The sequence below is a fragment of the Protomyctophum bolini genome (assembly GCF_963924005.1).
Source record: "Protomyctophum bolini genome assembly, chromosome: 2".
Taxonomy (NCBI): Eukaryota; Metazoa; Chordata; class Actinopteri; order Myctophiformes; family Myctophidae; genus Protomyctophum; species Protomyctophum bolini.
The window spans coordinates 52,624,837-52,644,768 of NC_137863.1; the positions used below are offsets into that span (position 1 = coordinate 52,624,837).

Here is a 19,932-nt window from a genome sequence, read left to right on the forward strand (position 1 = left end):
CTATAGTCCCTCCCTAACATTTTAGTCCAATTTGTATTTGTGGACGAAATTGGAGAGACAAGCCAACTCCATCCTGGGAAATTGTCCGTATATTCAGTCTTAGTTTTAGTCATCAAATCATAGCTTAGTTTTAATTTAGTTTCCATTTAGTTTTCGTCAGTGAAAAAAAGGTATAGTCGACGAACCTTTTCCGTCATAGCTTCAGTCAATGAAATCAACACTTATAAAGAGTACAACACATCTCCAAAACACCACAAGGCCACGGCATGGCGGCGTAACGCCCGACCCTGAGCTAAAAATGGTCCTCCTCTCTCTTCTCTTTGCATGCCAACATGCCACAACACCAGAACAGAACACGCCGCAGATAAAGAGAGAGAGAGAGACTTCTTTCCAAATTGATTTGTACGCTTCATAAAAGCCAATGCTTTTATACCTTATTAGATTCTACTAACTATAATAGCGACATGCAGACTGTTTATTGGTGATGAAAGGGGATCTATTGGCCGACGGATTCCCTACGCGAGCCCGGCGGCGTGCTCCTCAAGATCAGATGATGAGGTCGGAGCCGTCCTCCCGACTCTTAAAAGACTCCCAAATAGGGAGGGAGAAAGTAATTCACTTCATGTGTTTGAGAGTTGATTTACAGCGGCCCCGCAGTCTCGCGCCTTTGCTCCCTCTCTCTCCCTCTCTGTTCTGTGGCCATGGCCGGGCCCCGGACGGCCCGGGCCGCGCCGGGGGCCGACGTCGGCACCCACCCTTGCAAGGCCCACACTTCAGAGGGAACAGGCCAGCACAAATGATGCTCTATTCTCTTAATAGCTTGTGGAATGACTTTGCTGTCCGCTTCTGTTAGCGTCCAGGGTTCATCGGATGGAAAGTGGCAGCTCACTTTGCCTCGGAGGAGGGGAGGAGATGGTATACAAGACTCCTGTCGAGACAGCCTGGAACTAATTGTCGAGAGATCTGGATCATATCCTACAATTTGTCAGTTGGGGTGATAAAACCATTGCGGGGGCCAGCGGTGGGGTTTATTTTTTAGGAGAGCCGGTGGTATAGTCCTGTTGAAAGGGCCCAGTTGGGTCTGATGAAGATGGATGGTCATGTGTGCCTTCGGGGAACAGCAGGGGAGGGACAGACACAGGGAATTAGCCACGTTTATGAGGCGGTGAGTTTTGGGGCAGCTCTATGTAAGCCAAAAAACACTCGTGGCTTATGCAACAAAATTAGTGTTGCCTCGTTCACACGCCTTAATAGTGCTTGTTAATCTGACCGAGGTGTGCCGATGCATGGCAGGCATGGTGTCAAAGCCATCCGCCGCAGAGATACATGAACGGCTGCATGCTTCACAGATTATCACCAGCGCTATAGCGATAATATAACAAATGGACAACGGAGATCCGTGTCCATTTTGTGGAAAGTATAGGATCTCCAATGTGACCTTTCCGACACCCTGTGCTTCTGGTTTCTCCCTCAATCCAAAAACACAGACCCCCCCCCCCCCCCTCCGACTGACATCTGGAAGATGCGTCATTGCAGCTGCAGTCCGAGCCGCTTTGCTCTTTAGACCAAAGGGTCGCCTTTCCCCTGGACTGTGATGGGAGGATGATGATGGGTCATTATGGGCACCCATAGGTGAAAGCCCAGCTGGTGGACGCTGTCAGACATGTTCTCTCGCACGCACGCACGCAGGTTTCTGAAACAACATAACCCTATAGCGTCCCTATTCATGTGAACATTGGGCAGACATTGCAGATGTCGCGTGACGCGTTGACGTGTTGTGTGCGTCTGTCTGTACATCGGCCAATTTTCGGCAAGGATATGTGGGGTGAAGGGTAAATAAGGAGGGTGCCAAGTACAGAGCCTTGGGGGACCCCAGTCAGAAAAGTAGGCTACTGTATATAGGATTTAAGAGTTTTTTTTACTTTGCCCATGTGTATTCTTTAGAAACGTTGTACTGCAGTATAGACTCCAATGAATCAAGTACATTCTGTTCATGTTTATTGTCACTATGACTGCATGCTTCTCTTAAACACCCATTTAGGCCTGAGGTCGAAATAAATAAATAAAATCTTCTAAATCCTCCAGTTTTCTGAAATAAATATTTTCGCGATTTTTCAAAAATAGCAGACCTACAAGCTCGTAGCGTAAGCTATGAGCTTGTAGATCTGCTATTTTTCAATAGCTAAATTATAACATAATGTTTGTGTTGGGGTTCCCTTCTCCAAAAGGGGTTAAACACCCATACACTGCCTGGCAACATTGGTCATTATTGACTTTGGTAACCAGGGACCCTTTCTTGCGTGACCTTCTCAGAAAATTAAGTTTGAGTTGACCTTTGGAGACTTTCAAAGCCTTTCAGAATTAGATTATGAGGGAAACAGCATTAACAAATTATAGCCATGACTCAAATACCTTAGGTTTTCACATGACATCATTTAGCGCTATTATCTAGCAGAAGACAAAAGTGGTCTCTTAGTTGTTGTTGTTGTTGTTGTTTTTTCTCCCAATCTTCTTTCATTTTCATATTTGGATTTTTTCTGTCAGTAGCCATTAATCCACGGACACAAATTACAGCACAAAAGCCCTTGAGTTGGATACAAACGGAGACAGAAGCCTCTTTGCTTTTCTATGACCACATACATTGCTGAGCAATTCATTGGTTAGTTCAGTTGTAACTCACCACAGCCAATTGCAGAACTTAACCACATGAAACCTAGGGGCTCCATTTTCGTCCGCGCTAAACCCCTAATCCCTAAACTTCTTTGCCTTTTTTTTTTTTTACTATTTTGCAAAACATTTTTGAATAGTTCAACCAGCCAATCTACATTGACACGTTGTGAGCTTGTAGACTGGCCATTTTAAATATTCAAAAAATTAGCAAAATAGTAAAAAGTAGGCAAAGAAGTTTAGGGATAAGGGGTGTAGCGGTATAACGAAAATGTAGCCCTAGTGTCCCTATTCTCACAGACACCAGCACACCTCACCATTGCAGTGCGACACATTGTGACCTTATAGATCTGAGGTGTTGAGGAGAAAACTGAACAAATACACTTGGGGGGCCTCAAGTTCACTGACTCGGTCAGTGAAGCAGGCTATTTAGTGTTTAAGTGGTTAAAAACAGCTGTTCTTTTGGATTTTGATACAACATGAAAACATATTAAACTTCATAAGACAGTCATATAATCCATAACCGCAACTGCAACTGCAAAACTGATGCAGGAATCTTTTCTCCAGATGTACTATCATTCATTACAATATTGGACAGTCCTGTTAATTCAGATGAATCTGACCTGTCCAAGTTTGCCCCTAGATGTGCATCTAAAAAAAAAAAAAAAAAACATTGCGAAAGCTAATGTATTGTGTTATAACAAGCCCAGATACCCCCCCCCCCAAAAAAGTCACGTTCTCCCTTGAGTAAGGCATTAACCACTTAGACATACATCTTTTGCGTGTTGGGGGGTTTCAGGATGGACAAAGACATGTGTGGAATCAGTTACCCCCAGAAGCATGTTTGTAGTGTGTGGAACATTTAGCATGCGGCGAGCAGTTTTGGGGGATACAGGAGGGGAACGACCGTGGTAAGAAGAGGAGGAGGAGGGGGGGGGGGGGGGGGGGGGGGGGTGCCCCGGACCCTTTCCTTTACTACTGCCTGATTGATTAATGTTGTTGTCGGGCCGTTGGGGTCCCAGGAGAGGATGATGGACCCTCTGTGATATGCGGAGGGGTTTTTACAAGCAGCGGCAGGCTTGAAAGTGATGGGGAGAGATCCTGGCCAAAGGCCGCAGTGATGAGAAATCCATCAGGAATGCATTCTCTCTCTCTCTCTCTCTCTCTCTCTCTCTCTCTCTCTCTCTCTCTCTCTCTCTCTCTCTCTCTCTCTCTCTCTCTCCCTGTCTCACACAGCTGCTGCCATAACTCTACTGTACATATGTTCTTTGGGTCTTGCGTATACACACATATGGCGCACAAGCTGTCAGGCAGGTTGGAAGGTCTGGGCTGGGGTGTGAAGGAAGATGAGGATGGGTTGGTGCTGTCAGAGCCTTCTTATATGGGGCTGAGCTTGGAGCTCTATGCGGTATAAGCAGGGAGCTCTCTCTCTCTCTCTCTCTGACACCAAGCAGAAGAAAAAGAGGGTGGATGTGTATATAGGTGATATCTTTCTGAACAAATGAATACATCAGATCCAGCTCATACAAGAGAAAATCGTAATTTCAAAGCAATGGAAAAATAGGGGATAACGGGATTGAATTATGGCCGTGTGGGTGTGTGTGCGTTCGCTTGTGCAAGCACATAAAGTGTGTGCATGCGTGTGCATGCGTGCGTGTGTAGTAGTGTCTGTGTGCACGCCAGGTGTATATATACACATCATGCATGTTGTGTATATATGCAGATGAGCACAGTGAAATGCGGATGAGTTTTTACATGCTCAGAGTTAAAAGGTTGGATTTATATATAGCGCTTTCATCCGAAGCGCGTTACATTAGACATTACATTCACCCATTCATATATACACCGATGGCGGAGGAAACCATGCAAGGCACCAACCTGCAGGTGGAGCGGCTATACTTGGGACACAGGCGGGTTAATTCCCGAAGTGTCCTTGAGCAAGATAAGACGCTGAGAGCCCCTAGACGGCTCCCAATGAGCAGGTTGGTGCCTTGCATTGGTTTCCACCACCAATGGCGTTTGGACGTGTGAATATAATGCACCCCCAGGGTCCTTGAGGGGGTTCTATATAGGCAAGGGGATCCCGAGCGAAACCACTTAATATAACAACTGAATCACTTTAACGCCATGTATTGGATATTCCAAAATATAGCAGACCCATATATACGAGCTGAGAACTTGACACGTTGCACATTTTGGGATATCTTTTAGATGTGTTCACAAGAAAGATATTTTCAGCTGATGGTCCCCGCAGCCAAATGCAAACCAATTTTGAGGTCCTTGACCTGAAAAGCTGCAGGCCTAATGCGTATCAAACTGGAGTCGTTGACAGTGGTGGAACAATAACTCAATTGTTTTACTCAAGTATATCAATACTGCAATTTAGAACTATACTCCGTTAAAAGTGAAAGTCCGGAATTCAAAATCGACTTGAGCAAAAGTACAAAAGTGTCGGCAGTACCAAAAGTAGAAAGTGTGTGTGTGCGTGTGTGTGTGTGTGTGTGCGTGTGTGTGTGTGTGTGTGTGTGTGTATGTGCGTGCGTGTGTGTGCATGTGCGTGTGCGTGTGCGACTGTGCGTGTGCGTGTGCGTGAGCGTGTGCGAGTGCGAGTGCGTTTGCGTGTGTGTGAGTGTGAGTGTGCGTGTGCGTGTGCGTGTGCGTGTGCGTGTGTGTGTGTTTGTGTGTGTGTGTGTGTGTGTACATTTAGGCTATTTTCAAACGGCCGAAATGTAGTGTAGTAAAAGTACAATAATTGCCTCTGAGGTGTAGTGGTGTAGAAGCAAAAGTATTGGAAATTGGAAATACACAAGTAAAGACCAAATACCTCAATATTGTACATAGGCACAGTACAGTAAAATGTCTTCTAAATCCTGACAATTTTCTGAAATACCTATGTTCCTGTATCAGACAGTGGTGCTCAATATTTCATGTCAAGGACCCCCAAAAAGGATATGTAATTGGCCGCCGACCCCCATCTGAAAATATGTTGTTCCAGTGGACCCGCCCAGAAGCAAAAATTTGAGTTAAAAACGTTAAGAACATATATTCAAAGATTTGCGCCACATTTTCACGACTTTTCAAAATGAATGGTTAAAAAAACACCAAAAGGGGTTCCCGCCCAGAATATGTCCTTATACAGTGGCTTTTCCACCACTGGTAACTCGTTGAAATGAAAAAAAGAGGTGGAGAAGAACCACTCTATATCTAACCTGTACTCTGGCCTCGGTGAGTTTGGTCCTCTGCGCCAGCTCCTCTCTGGTGTAGATGTCTGGGTAGTGTGTCCTCTCGAAGGCCTTCTCCAACTCCTCCAGCTGCTCCGCGGTGAAGGTGGTGCGGCTGCGCCTCTGCTTCCTCTTCAGCGGCAGGTCGGGCTCCGAGTCCACGTCCGAGCCGTCGTCTGTGCGGTTACCTGCAGAGGGGAGGGAAAACGTGAGCCAATTCTCCATACAGACCGCGGCCATCTTACCATATAAGTTAAAGGACCACTTCACCACTTTTCAACCTATCTTCATATAATAGGTCCTCACTAATAATCATGAAAAAATGGCTGCAATTATGTTCTACTCAGTCTGTGTCTCATAGGAGGGCTGTGGGCAGTTCAGAAACCGTCCTCCAGTGACATCATCGATGGGCATTACAAGCTAATAGAAACTTTTTCTAGTCCTGAAAAGTTGCAATGCGAAAATGGAAGCCATCGTTCTCACGATAATGAAAATCTAATGTCACTGGAGGACGTTTTTTTATCATGATTATTAGTGAGGACCTATTATATGAAGATAGGTTGAAAAGTGGTGAAGCGGTCCTTTAATGGCATGGTGCTACCTATAGTGCAACTTCCCATTGACAGCATTCATCCAAACAGAAAAGTCCTATCTGATTGTATTAAACAACAGCCTGAATTATCCTCTTTCTATCCTCAAAGTATTTGTTTCATACAAAATCCACTGCAGACATGTTATGAGCTACTTTGTATCCTTGCAGGTGATTATTTTTCTAAGTGTTGCAGTTTGGAAGTGCTTTTTTGGATTGCGTTGTGGGCTTGATGTGCTATTTTCAGCATGCAACCAAGTGTAAAATGACTTATCCTGGAGCTCTTGTCCACTAGTCCCTCCCTAACATTTTAGTCTAGTTTTAACTTGTTGACGAAATTGTCAATATATTTAGTCTTAGTTAGTTATCATAGCTTAGTTTTAATTTAGTTTCCGTTTAGTTTTCGCCAGTGAAAAAAAGGTGTAGTCGACGAACATTTTTCGTCTTAGTTTTAGTCGACGGAATCAACACTGGTGGGGGCTTTATATTTACCGTGGTGCCTGCTGTATGTACAGTATACAGTACATGTGCAACGCGGGTATACGGGCTGCAACAGTGACGATTCAAATGACAGCCATATAACTCCTCTCTCAAAGCACAACAGGGTAAAATAATTACCTTAATCTGTGGATATTTATACAACAATACCAGGGGGAGATCGAGGCCTGCCTTGATACACAATCCTGTCTCTGAGTGTGAGCGAGCGCTCGCACGGGGCCCCAGCGGCCGTTAATGCGTGAGGGCCGCCGCGAGCAGTGAGGGGGGGGGGGGGTTGGGGGGGCAGGGGGGGGGGGGGGCAGGGGGGTTAATCTACACAGCCACCTTGCTGCTCCTCGTCCCCCCCCCACTATACTCTCCCTCGCTGGCCCAGGGCGCTGCATTGCATTCACCCCCCCCCCCCCCCCTCCCGAGTTTACAAAAAAGAAAATCAACACACACAATGTTACACCACAAAAAAACCATTCATCCCCCCCTGTGTGCATGTTTCCTGTGTGTGTGTGCTGTCATTAAATGAATTAGAACATCTCTTATGTTACTTTTTAGGCATTTTCGACTAAGCCGCGTGCGTCGCACTGCACATTTTAGCTCCAGGACCATACAGTATATACATGTAGATAGATAGACACCCCGGCACACAAAGCTGACACAATCCAGGGCCGACAGGGACATTTCTGACAGCCAGAGAAATGTGCATTTCACATCGCCACATTACCATTATAACGGAATTCAGGGGGAATTGCATCATTCTCACCTCCTCCTCTGCACGTCTATTCAGACCATGTTGCCCCTTTCATTCCATGTCATAAAAATTCATACTTTGGTTAATTTTCCTCTCATTGAGAACATTGGCAAGGCGGTGTGTGTGTGTGTGTGTGTGTGTGTGTGTGTGTGTGTGTGTGTGTGTGTGTGTGTGTGTGTGTGTGTGCGTGTGTGTGTGTGTGTGTGTGTGTGTGTGTGTGTGTGTGTGTGTGTGTGTGTGTGTGCGTGTGTGTGTGTGTGTGTGTGTGTGTGTGTGTGTGTGTGTGTGTGTGTGTGTGTGTGTGACGTGCCAGTGTTGTTGCTGCAGGCCCCAGTTGCATTGCATCATGCAACAGTCCAGAGAAGAGTGGGAAGGAAGCCTGATTCATATTGTATCGTGTGACGGGGAGGGGCGGGGGAGGGGGGGGGGGGGGGGGGGATCAGCCAGAAATAGCTGATCCACAAGCTCAGTTGATGCAACGCGATGTGAGCTTGTAGATCTAGCTATATTGAGATCACAGGGGGGGTATAGCTCATTAGGCATCTTGGTATACCAACCTTCTGTGCTAAATGCACACAGAGCCGCAGAGTCGCAGACAAAAAGCATCTAATTCATCGTGTCCACGTATAGCTCACGTTACCAGATCTCTTCTCTAGAAAATGTTTTATTTTTAAGTGGACAAAGTGGACAAAAAACAGAAAAAGCCCCCAAACAGTACCACACTTTAGACAACAACTGTGAGAATAAAAGAGTATAATACATACTGGGCTGAGTCTCAAGGCCAGCACAGGAGTTTAATTAAACAAGGAATTATGGGATTATATGGAGACTATCATTACAGACCACTTCAACCAGTCTCCTGCGAACATCTTTTTGTCCCCCTGAGCTCACGCTCAGTGATTCTCTGCGGATTACACGTGGCCCGCAGGACATGCCGTCGCATTCATTAAATCAATTCTTCAGTCTTATCCTTTTTAACCCGTTCTGGACGAGAACCCATTCTTGGTAGGGGTTTCTTTTTAAAGCATTATGTTGTACTTTATAGCTATTGAAAAATAGCAGATCTATACAAGCTCATAGCGCGCCACCGAGGCGCTATGAGCTTGCAGGTCTGCTTTTCTTTTTTTTTTGGGGGGGGGGGGGGGTCGTGAAAATGTGGCCGCAAATCTTTGAATGTATATTCTTTCAGAGCAATTCATTTTTTTTTTAAATCAATTTGTTTTTCTGGAGGGGTCCCTGGAACAACATATATTCAGATGTGGGGGGGGGGGGGGGGGGTCCGTGGGCCAATTACATATAATTTTTGGGAGACCTTGACATGAAATATTGAGCACCACTGACATAGAAACATACTCTTACTGTAGGTATTTCAGATCATGATTTAGAAGACTTTTTTTTTTATGTCAGGCCTAAATGTGTTAATAAAGATTGATTCTTGAAACCGGGGGTGGTGGTGGTGGTGGGGGGTTAGGGGGGTAGGGGGGCTTTTCTACACGGCAGCCAGAACACCCTTGAACATACAAAGTTGAATATGTACATATACCACAGATCCTTGTGTTGGTTTTCTCATCCACCCATTTGCCCGGTAACTTGCCATGACGACACTTGAGACGACCGGGCGAGTCTCACCGGCGGTGTGTGTGTGCGTGTGTGCTGTGTGTGTGTGCGCGTGTGTGTGTGTGTGTGCGGGGATCTTTTTCCATCCAAAGTCACCTCTCTGTCTGTCCTATACCACGGGGAGGTGACCGGCGGAGGGGGACATATCGTATAGCCTCGAGAGGTTATCATGTGAGGCACAGAAACCCCAAGAACTCTCTTTAACCACTTATGCAGGCACGTGCAGAGAGTGTATATATAAGAGGGCACTTTTGCGCCCAAAATGGCGGAAATAACTGATCTACAAGCTCTCAACGCGCCGCGGCGCAACCCTGCACTCTATACTGGAGATGCGTTGTGTAAACGGCATGGATTTCGAAACAAATTAGTTCAGGAGACTTTGAAAAAAAAAAAGAAAGTATCCTGAATGCTGCCTTAATTCCGGCAAGGAGAGGAGTGGCTTTTGCATTTCTTTCACCATGTACTGAAGTAAATGCTGCATTCGTGGTTTGGAAGGGGCAGTTGTTTTACAGACGGGTAAAAGGGCAGGGGCTGAAGCCCCCTTTGATGTGTATGTGTGCACGTCTCTGCACTTCATCAGACAGGCACACATTAATCCTCTGTGTGAATTTAAGTGGGGGAAAGGGGCCAACAAATCTGTCTGTCTGTCTGTCTGTCTGTCTGTCTGTCTGTCTGTCTGTCTGTCTGTCTGTCTGTCTGTCTGTCTGTCTGTCTGTCTGTCTGTCTGCGTCTGTGTGTGCCATTTTCATTGTGTCATTAGCAACATGCTGTCAAGCTAACGATGGCTGATAATAAAGAAAAACAACATGAGCGTGTATATTATTGCTTACAAATAAGCCCTTGCAGCACCATGTGCGTGCGTGCGTGCGTGCGTGCGTGCGTGCGTCGTTGTGCAAGCCAACACGTCTGCTCTGCTCTTGAGCATGAACTGCAAGCACGCTCGGGGTCGAAGGTCAACAGCGCTGCATGCCCGTAATGAGCCAGGATGTATGGGAAGTGGTGCACCCCTGATACCAGCAGCTCTACGTCACAGGCAACAACACAACCTATAGTCTATATGATGGCCTGGATTTGTGAAAGATTAGGCAATTAAGACGCAATAATGTATACAACACACTGCTCTAATTACATATGCCGCTTCTTTTGTTTTACGAGATTAATGACAACATGTGGAAACAACACAATTTCTTCCATGAGTCTTGCAGGCATATAGGCAAAGGTATATATCTTGATAATCTGTGTGACTGTGAGAGGAATAAAACAATCTCCACTCTACACACTAATCCGCTTCAAAAGACATCAGCGAAATAAGATTTACATTCTGTACAGTGGTCTGTAATCATTATAACAGCCGCTTTATTCGACTTTGCCGCGATGCGTGCGGCGAATTTGAAGTCGGCCCGTCACATTATACATGTGCATGCCCGTATGTGGGCATAGCGATAGCTGGTTGGTTGGATGGGAGCTGTTCTGGACAACCGGATCTCCATACATGCCTCTATATGGGCGTATCGGTCGGAACAGGGTCGTGCACACATAGACATCAAAGGGGGCCCTTTTACCCGTCTGTAAAACAACTGCCCTCTCCAGGCCATGAATGCAGAGTTTACTAATAGTGAAAGAAATGCAAATGCCACTCCTCTCCTTTCCATGCCATATACCGGAAGGCAGCATTCTGGAGAATAGCTTTTAGTCAGACTGACGGACAGGCAGAGATTTTGCGCATTGATAGTAGGATAAAAGTTGACATGTAGGACCTTGTCTCATGGTTTCCAATAGTAAGACAAAGTAATGATAACTTTTATCCTCAATATGCTCAGCCAATCAAATCATCGCTTTGGGGGGCGACACAAACCCTCAAAGCTGGTCATAGAAGGCGAGCTAGTGCATACAGAGCCGGCTAAGTCGCTAGGCTAGCAGTCTGCATGGGACATTTGCCGTCGTAGTGGCTAAATATGGCAATAAACTATTAGGAATTTCTGTCGAAAAGCTTAGTTACAATGAAATTGAGTTGACGTGGGATTTACTTTTTCCGGGTATAACTGTTGTATAATCGCAATATTACACTCGACGAGACGGTGCATTATTGGTCACTTCAGTGGCGCTGGCGGAAATGGGCCAAAGCTAAAACCTGGTTCCTGAACGCATCACGGCGTGCCAATAATCACGGTAAAGCACACCCTCTCTGGTGTAATGTTGCTTCATTCGCCCACAGTCGTACCACTCAGAGAATGTACAAGTGCTGCAGTGCAACAACACTGTTGTTTTTGGCAGCAAATTTAGATTTTAGTTTAGTCATAGTCTTTGGAATAAAACTAGTTTTAGCCACATTTTAGTCACTTGGAATGTTTTAGTGTTTGTCTAGTTTTAGTCGACTAAATGTCGATTGGTTTAGTCGACTAAAAAACATTTCGGCGGGCCTTGATCCGTCGTAATGACTGATTTTACACTTGCTGAAAATAGCTGATCTACAAGCTCACGACGCATTGTGAGCTTGTAGACCTGCTATGTTTAGCATGCAACCAAGTGTAAAATGACTCACACTGGATCTCTTGTCCACTAGTCCCTTTTCCTAACATTTTAGTCTCGTTTGTATTTGTTGACGAAATTGTCAGTATATTTAGCCTTACTTTTAGTCATCATAGCTTATAGTTTTCATGTATAGTTTCCATTTAGTTGTCGTCAGTGAAAAAAGGATAGTCGACGGACATTTTCTGTCATAGTATTAGTCGACGAAATCAACACTGGCAACTATGAGGTCATAGATTCTGATTAGACCTTCGTATAATACCGTTGATGTAAATCCATTTGAAGGTTCACAGGTTATTGATAAAGCACGTCGTATGCCTTTCCTCATTAGTTATCATGCAATTAGAGCCCAATTATGTTCCATCCACTGGGCATGATTAACGCTGCCATGTGGGGCGCTCTGAGACCTCATTCACACGTATCAAACACCAATCAAACAAATGTTTGGTCGTTTTTTTTTTTTATGCCACCACAATGCTTTTCCAATGGGAGTCACATGGTTTGACCAAACATTTGTGTTTGATTGCTGATTGCTGGTGGTGTTCTGGCAAAGATTTGAGTCACAAATGTTCGCTCTGAAAGAATATATTCAAACATTTGGGCCACATTTTCACGATTTTTCAACAGCTAAAGTACAACATAATGCTTAAAACACCAAAAGTGGTTCCCACCCAAAATGCGTTAAAACACTGGCACAATTTAAATAGGAATGAATCTGGTCTACAAGTGTGCAAATGAGCAGTTGATGGAGATGCAGGCTAACATTTATAGCTACTATATAGGGAACATCCAATCCATGTTGTAGGCTACGACTTAATTTATTTTAAACACATAACTTGAACTACGATGAAATGAAGTGTCCTTAAGGGTATTGCTCTTCAAATCACTCAACATTGGCTGACACCCTATATTGATTTGGTTGTCACTGTTTGGGCCAACTGGGTGGATGTCATATAACCTGGACTCCATATTTCTCCACATTATAGCACAGCAGTACCGCCAGCACTGTGGCTGCCACATGACGTCACTACTTAAAGAAAACATTACAAAATCCATAGACTTGGCCACCATGAAATCATGAGTGGGGGTCCTGTCCTATGCCCAGGTTTGTATGTCTGTGTGTACCACGGAATGTGATGATTTGATTGGCTGAGCACGGAATGTGACGATGTATGATGAGAAGAGTGCCCCGTCACTGCACACAAGTGAGATTCGTTCCAGCTTTTGGTGTGTGTCCACAAACTTTGTCCTATACACAAACATTAAATTCCCATTGACAATGAATGGAGACTTTTTACGTCATAGTGTACATTTTACGTCACAGTCAAATTACGTCAAATTTTACGTCATTAGTGTAAACACAAAACATTGATGTCGAAGGTGGGTGGGGACGCAAATTGTGGTTGGCCCGGAATGAGATGTACGATAATGTACGATGATAAGAGCGGCCCTCACTTCACATTTTTTTGTCCTTCTGAAAGCCAGACGTTGGAGGAGGGGCTATAGCGCCCCCTATACTAAAACACTAGATCAGTGTTATTATTCTCATGTCGAGGACCTTATATACTTTAGCTATTGAAAAATAGCAGATCTAAAAGCTATAAGGTATATTGTTCATACGCTTGTAGGTCTGCTATTTTTTTTTTATGGTGAAAATGCGGCAGAAATCTTTGAATATATATTCTCTCAGAGCGAACGTTATATAACTCAAATCTGTGCTTCTGAGGGGGTCCCTGCGGGAATAACATATCTTCAGATGGGGGTCAATTACATATAATTTCCGGGGTCCTTGACATGAAATATTCAGCACTACTGATACAGAAACCTAGGTATTTCAGAAAACTGTCAGGATTTAGAAGACATTTTTTAAATGTTAAAGACTGTTCTGTCCCCTACTGGTTCTCCACTGACCATCCAGTCAGACTATTACCCAGATGGAATTCTCATCAGCCCGTGTCCTCGAACCCCCCTCCTCCTCCCCCACCTAGATGGGTCCCCCCCCCCCCCCCGAAGGAAGGAGGCCCCCTATAGCTGTCCTTTGCTCCCGACACACACTGAGGTAACGCTACTTGACCGGACAGCTGTCCAGTCAATAAAGGGCCATCAGCAATGTAATCCGTTTCATGACAACATCAGTTACATCAACGTATATGACCATCTATACCTACATATACCGATAACAACCAGTGGTGGAAAATGTACTCAATTGTTTTACTTCAGTAAAAGTACCAATACTGCAATTTAGAACTACTTGGTTAGTGTGTACGGAATTGAAAATGTACTTGAGTAAAAGTACAAAAGTATCGGCATCAAAATGTACATAAAGTACTAAAAGTAAAAGTACTCATTGTGCAGAATGTGCCATTTCACAAGTTCAAAATGTGTACAAAATCTATTGAAAATAGCAGGTCTGCTATGGATTTTCAAGTGGCCGAAATGTATAGAAAGCCCTGGTCTCTGTTCCAAAAGTGCCGTGTGAACCGGTCTGGAGCGGATGATATCGTTACGTCATGTTGTAGTATTGTTTTGTAGTCATCAGGGCATGGAACAATCAAACGGAACTTCCTTTTCCCTCAAACCGGAAGAATAACAATAAAAGCTCTCGTATAAGCCTGTTGCTTTTATTGAGAAACATCGGTTCGAGGGAGAAGGAAGTTCCGATTGATTGCTGACTACAAAACAACAGTAAAGCATGACGTAGCGATATCATCCGCTCCCGACCGGTTCATGAACCCGAAATGGAATGATGCCCAGGCTATGGTTGAAGTGGTTAATGTATGTTTTCTAATCAAAATTAAAATCTCCAAAGTAACTAGTAACTAAAGTTTTCAAATAATTGTAGTGGAGTAAAAGTACAAATTTTGGCTCTGAGATGTATAGTGGAGTAGAAGTAAAAGTACTGGAAATTGGAAATACTCAAGTAAAGTACAAATACCTCAAAATTGTACTTAAGTACAGTGCTTAAGTAAATGTACTTAGTTACGTTCCACCACTGATGACAACAGAACCTCCCACAACATCCATATGAAAGTACGCCAATAATAGTCAGTGCATGAGTAAAAGCGAAAAAGGCCTTAAAAGTTTAGATCAATGCATGGAAATGTGCTTTCCTTGTTCTCTCCCTGATTGAAAATATGCATCTCATATCGGTTACAGAGAAGATGCGTGTGTGTGTGTGTGTGTGTGTGTGTGTGTGTGTGTGTGTGTGTGTGTGTGTGTGTGTGTGTGTGTGTGTGTGTGTGTGTGTGCGTGCGTGCGTGCGTGCGTGCGTGCGTGTGGGGGTGACTGACGGGGCAGCCATCTTCACCCAAATCCACACACGAGCAGCGTATATCCCGACGTGAGTCAGTAGGCGGCCATATTATAACCCTGAACTGCACTTGCCGCCGTGCATCATGCATTCACAGCATCTCACACTATACAACAAACCGTATATAGGGCTCGATATCAGCCGCGTATACCTTTGCAAACTATCCAAGACAAGAGGGACAAAAAAAAAAAAAAAAACCCACAGCTTTGGCAGTGCAGCATTAGCTCATAATGGCTCATTTTGAAAAGCATATTAGTTCCAGAGTAATTACAATCAGGCCTTACGCTGGGTGTTTGGTATAGGCATTGACGCAGGGCCAGCCTCTGAGCACCGAGTCACACCAGTTGACTGTGACTGACAGCAGATTTAGCTTCTTTTTTTTTTTACTTGTGCGTTTTTCTCCCCTCTTCGTCACCCCCCCATCCTACAGGACAAGAATAACACCGCGGTCCCTTTCTCCCCATTTGTGTTGACTTGTTTATTTTCTTGCATACCTTTTGTCCTATACTTGATATTGCAATTATACTTTTTGTCACTCAGGGGGGTTGAATATACCAAGGGCCTAGAATTATGCAAACGGGGGCTGGCGATAAGAGGCATCCGTCGGGGAGAGATGGGGATCTCTTATCTCTGACATGCATCTGTCTCAGCGCTCGCTCGCTATGTGTGTCTCTGCCGCTGCGGGCCCTGCATATAAACAGCCTCGTCTGTCCCCGGGACTGCGCTGCGATTGAACCAACCAAACACTCGGGGTTGGAGGAATGGTTCGGGGGCGGCGAGCTTGGATCACGCAGCGTCGACATCAAATAGCTATATAGCAACTTCCAAAATTTGCATTTTCTCAGAGAATGGCATCTCCCTTGAATGCCTCGTGCTTCACCAAAGGGGATGCCAAGTTTCAAAAGGGAGCCGCCGTTCTGCGATTCAAAGTGGAGCATGTAGCTGAGATAGGGACCTTTGCGTTGAGTACAAGATAGACTGCGGTGATAACCACAATGGTTTATAGTGTTTGAAGATGAATTCCCAACAAATAATCATTCACTGTATAGTTGCATCCCTTCTAGTGAAAAGGGAAGAACATCACAAACGCATTATCACTTCATGTACTATAGCCTGTATATGAATGCGCTCCATGCTAATGCACTGGCACTGTCAGTTATGTACACTGACGTGTTACATGCTGCTATTATGTGCAGTCTCTATACTCATTTTATTTCTAATTTTAACCACCTCATGTATAATTTGACATAGGGTCCTGTTGTCCTGTTGTCCAGGTGGCTAGGGGTAGAGTGGTGGGATGGTAACCGCAAGGTTGCCAGTTCGAACACTGTGGGCTCCCCCAGAGTTAGTGTCGAAGTGTCCTTGAGCAAGACACTGAACCCCTAATTGCTCCTGATGTGCTGGTTGGTGCCATGCCTGCTCGCTTTGCCAAAAAGAATGGCAACTAAAAAATACGGGGAAGCAGCTTTTTGCTTCTACGGGCCGTCGGCATGGAACAAGCTCCCACTGTACCTTCGTCAGGCAGCCTCTGTAGACATTTTTAAAGCTCAGCTCAAGACCCACTTCTACAACATTGCTTTTAATTGATCTTTTATTTTTTTATTTTTGTTATTCATGTCCTCACTGTATTGCATTACTGCTTGTTTTTAATGTTGTTGCCTTGCTTTTCTTTTATCCTCCATTTCTCTGTAAAGCACTTTGAGCTGCATTTCATGTCATGAAAGGTGCTATACAAATAAAGTTTTATTATTATTATTATTATTATGCATGTTTTCCGCCGCCATCGGTATGTGAATGTGTGTGTGAATGGGTGAATGTAATGCGCAATCTATGTAAAGCGCCTTGGATACATTTACCATCTTGTCCGACTTTGTTTCTTTCTCTATTCTTACCCATTTTTGAGGGGCGCTAGCCCCTCAAAAATGTATGTGTCCAGCGTTGAGGGTGTGCGTGAAACACAAGCATTGTCCTATTGACAATGAATGGCCAGCTTTGTGTGTTTGCGTAAACACAAACATTGCGTAAACACAAACACTGAAGACGAAGGTGAGGACAAAATTCAATTGAGATGATGTACGATGGTAAGAGCGCCCCTCACTTCACACAGGTGTGATTTGTTTTACACCGCAAAACATTGGCAACAGTAAAACTGAGCTCACAGCTCACGGGATGTTGACACTGTAGCCCAGTGTTGTTTTTGACAGCAAATGTAGATTTTAGTTTTAGTCATATGAGTCTCTTGAATAGTTTTCATTTAGTTTTAGTCACATTTTAGTCACCTGGAATGTTTTTGTGTTAGTCTAGTCTTAGTCAACTAAATATCATAATATTTTAGTCGACTAAAATGTATTTTGGAGGGCTTTGATGCCGTCGTAATGACTGGTTTTACACTGACCGCACAGCTCACAACGTGTCGCAGCACGACGCGTTGTAATCTTGTATAGATCGGCTATTTTCAACATGCAACCAAGTGTAAAATGACTTATCCGGGATCTCTTGTCCACTAGTCACCTCCTAACATTTTAGTCTAGTTTTGACGAAATTGTCAGCATATTTAGTCTTAGTTTTAGTCATCATAGCTTAGTTTTTATTTAGTTTTGTAGTTTTCGTCTGTGATAAAAAGTAGTCGACGAACATTTTTCGTCTTAGTTTTAGTCGACAAAAACAACACTGCTGTAGCCGATGATCCATTATGAAGGGCAATATTTATATGAAGCAAAAATGTCGTGCCGTATTTGCCTTGCATGCACGGTAGCATTCCGAAATCCGTACTGTATATCCATCATCGACCTCGTTGCCAATGACCTTCTCTGAGCTGCGATTTGACATTTAGCTGAAATTGCATCTGGAATGTGTTCTATAACTGTATGTGACCAGCGAAGCCAACTGTATGTATATCTGGAAAAGATCGGATAAACACCTTTTGGGATGGATGTGCCATTGGATTGAGTCGAGGGTCTGACCTGCTTAGTGGGCGTCATCGCCTTAAGGGGTCAAGGGCAGGTGTACATGCAGTATATGTGTATATGTGTATATGTGTATGGTCTATGTATACATGCATGCATGCATGCATGTATGAGTGACTATGTCGAAAAATAATACTGTGTTTGGAGGTATAAGAATGAACTTTCGAGGGCAAAAATTAATATTATTAAAATACTGAATAATAATAATAATAATGTTGAGTGTTCGTTTTAACGAACAATGGAAGGAATGTCATGTGAATGTGAATGTAATTATTTTTATAATTATATAGGGGGATTATTCATGTGAGTTTAAAATATGTTAGAGAAAATAGGACATGTACAAAGGATAGGCATCAATAAGCTTTGAGCTTCAGCCTATATATGCCTTCCATCAACTATAAGAGAATGTGAATATTTTAGGTAATGATTTTTGTTACACTGTTGAATTGATCGAAATAAACTAAACTAAACCTGGTGTCCTATTAGGCTGCATGGGAGCTGAGAGCTAAATTTGATAGAGGGTTTACACAACTTATTTAACATTTCTCTAACTTATAGTCAATAACCTTTGTATAGAAACTAGATAGATTTTGTTTTGGTGTCCATGGGAGATGGGAGATATTTTCTTATTTTTTTATAGCTTCGCCCAGCTGATGGCTGGCTGCTTGGATGACTATAATATGATGTGTGCACAGGGGGAGCTACAGCAGGAACGTGCAGAGGGGCAGGGGCTGAAATCCCGTAAGAGGGCACTTTTGGACCAAAAAATTGCTACAAGTGAGCTTGTAGATCAGCTATTTTTGGGGCGCAACCCAGCACTCTTTATCTACTGGAGATGCAGTGTGTAACGACATGGATTTAGAAACAAATTAGTTCAGCACAAAATGCTGCGTTCCAAGTTCAGGAAACTTCGGGGAAAAAAAGCAATTCTCCAAAATGCTGCCTTCCGGTATATATGGCATGGAAAGGAGAGGAGTGGCATTTTGCATTTCTTTCACCATGTAGTAAATGCTGCATACGTGTTCTGGAAAAGGGCAGTTGTTTTACAGACGAGTAAATGCGCGGGGCTGAAGCCCCGGCCCTTTAATGTCTATGTGTGCACGTCCCATGCACTGCGACCACCCCAGCCTCGCTGTTACTACCAAACTCCATGCAGAAGAAGCCCGGGCCGTCTCATTGCCAATGTCAAAGTTAGCCTCTTTTATGCATCGGCATTCCACAGGAAAATACCAATACTTTTTTTCAACTCTTTGTCTGCACGGGTTGGAATCACATTCTTTAGAAAAGGAGAAGGGTGCTTGAAAAAGACTAGGGAGAGAAGGGGAAAAAAAGGGCAAAGAATTGAGGAAGGGATGGGAGGCTCTATAATCTTTGGCTCTCACAACAAACAATTAGCCCCCTTTGCTAGAAAATGGAAGGGACGGGGGGGGGGGGGGGGGGTAAGAGAAAGAAGAGAAGACAGAGAGAGAGAGAGAGAGAGAGAGAGAGAGAAGCGGCAAAAGCGATGCTCTTTTATGGCTCTTGTCATGTGGATGAAGGCACGGCGCGTCCATGAGAGCCGCACGCTCACCTCCAACAACAGGGCGTCCACTCGCGGGGGAGGGGAGGGGGCCCCTTTCAGCCCCGGAGAGACGGGGCTCCTCGGGGGGCCATTAGAGCATGAATAGGGGCCTGACAGCCCTGTGCAGCGCCGCGGGGCATCCATAAACGCTGACATATTGACTCCCCATGCCTCTACTCTTATAGCCCCTTGCGAGTGTGAAAGCGTGAAGGGCTTGAAGGGTGGGATTCTT

At 44.4% G+C, this 19,932-nt stretch overlaps 1 protein-coding gene across 1 annotated transcript in view; it reads right to left on the reverse strand.

The window, feature by feature from the left end:
• Positions 1-19,932, reverse strand: part of LOC308328999 (paired box protein Pax-7-like) — a gene marked incomplete at both ends in the record, with an annotated part of 92,862 nt that overhangs the window by 52,605 nt on the left and 20,325 nt on the right. Inside the window, 1 exon segment of the mRNA XM_080783148.1 lies at positions 5,877-6,076. Within this exon segment, the coding sequence (XP_080639274.1) occupies positions 5,877-6,076 (200 nt within the window).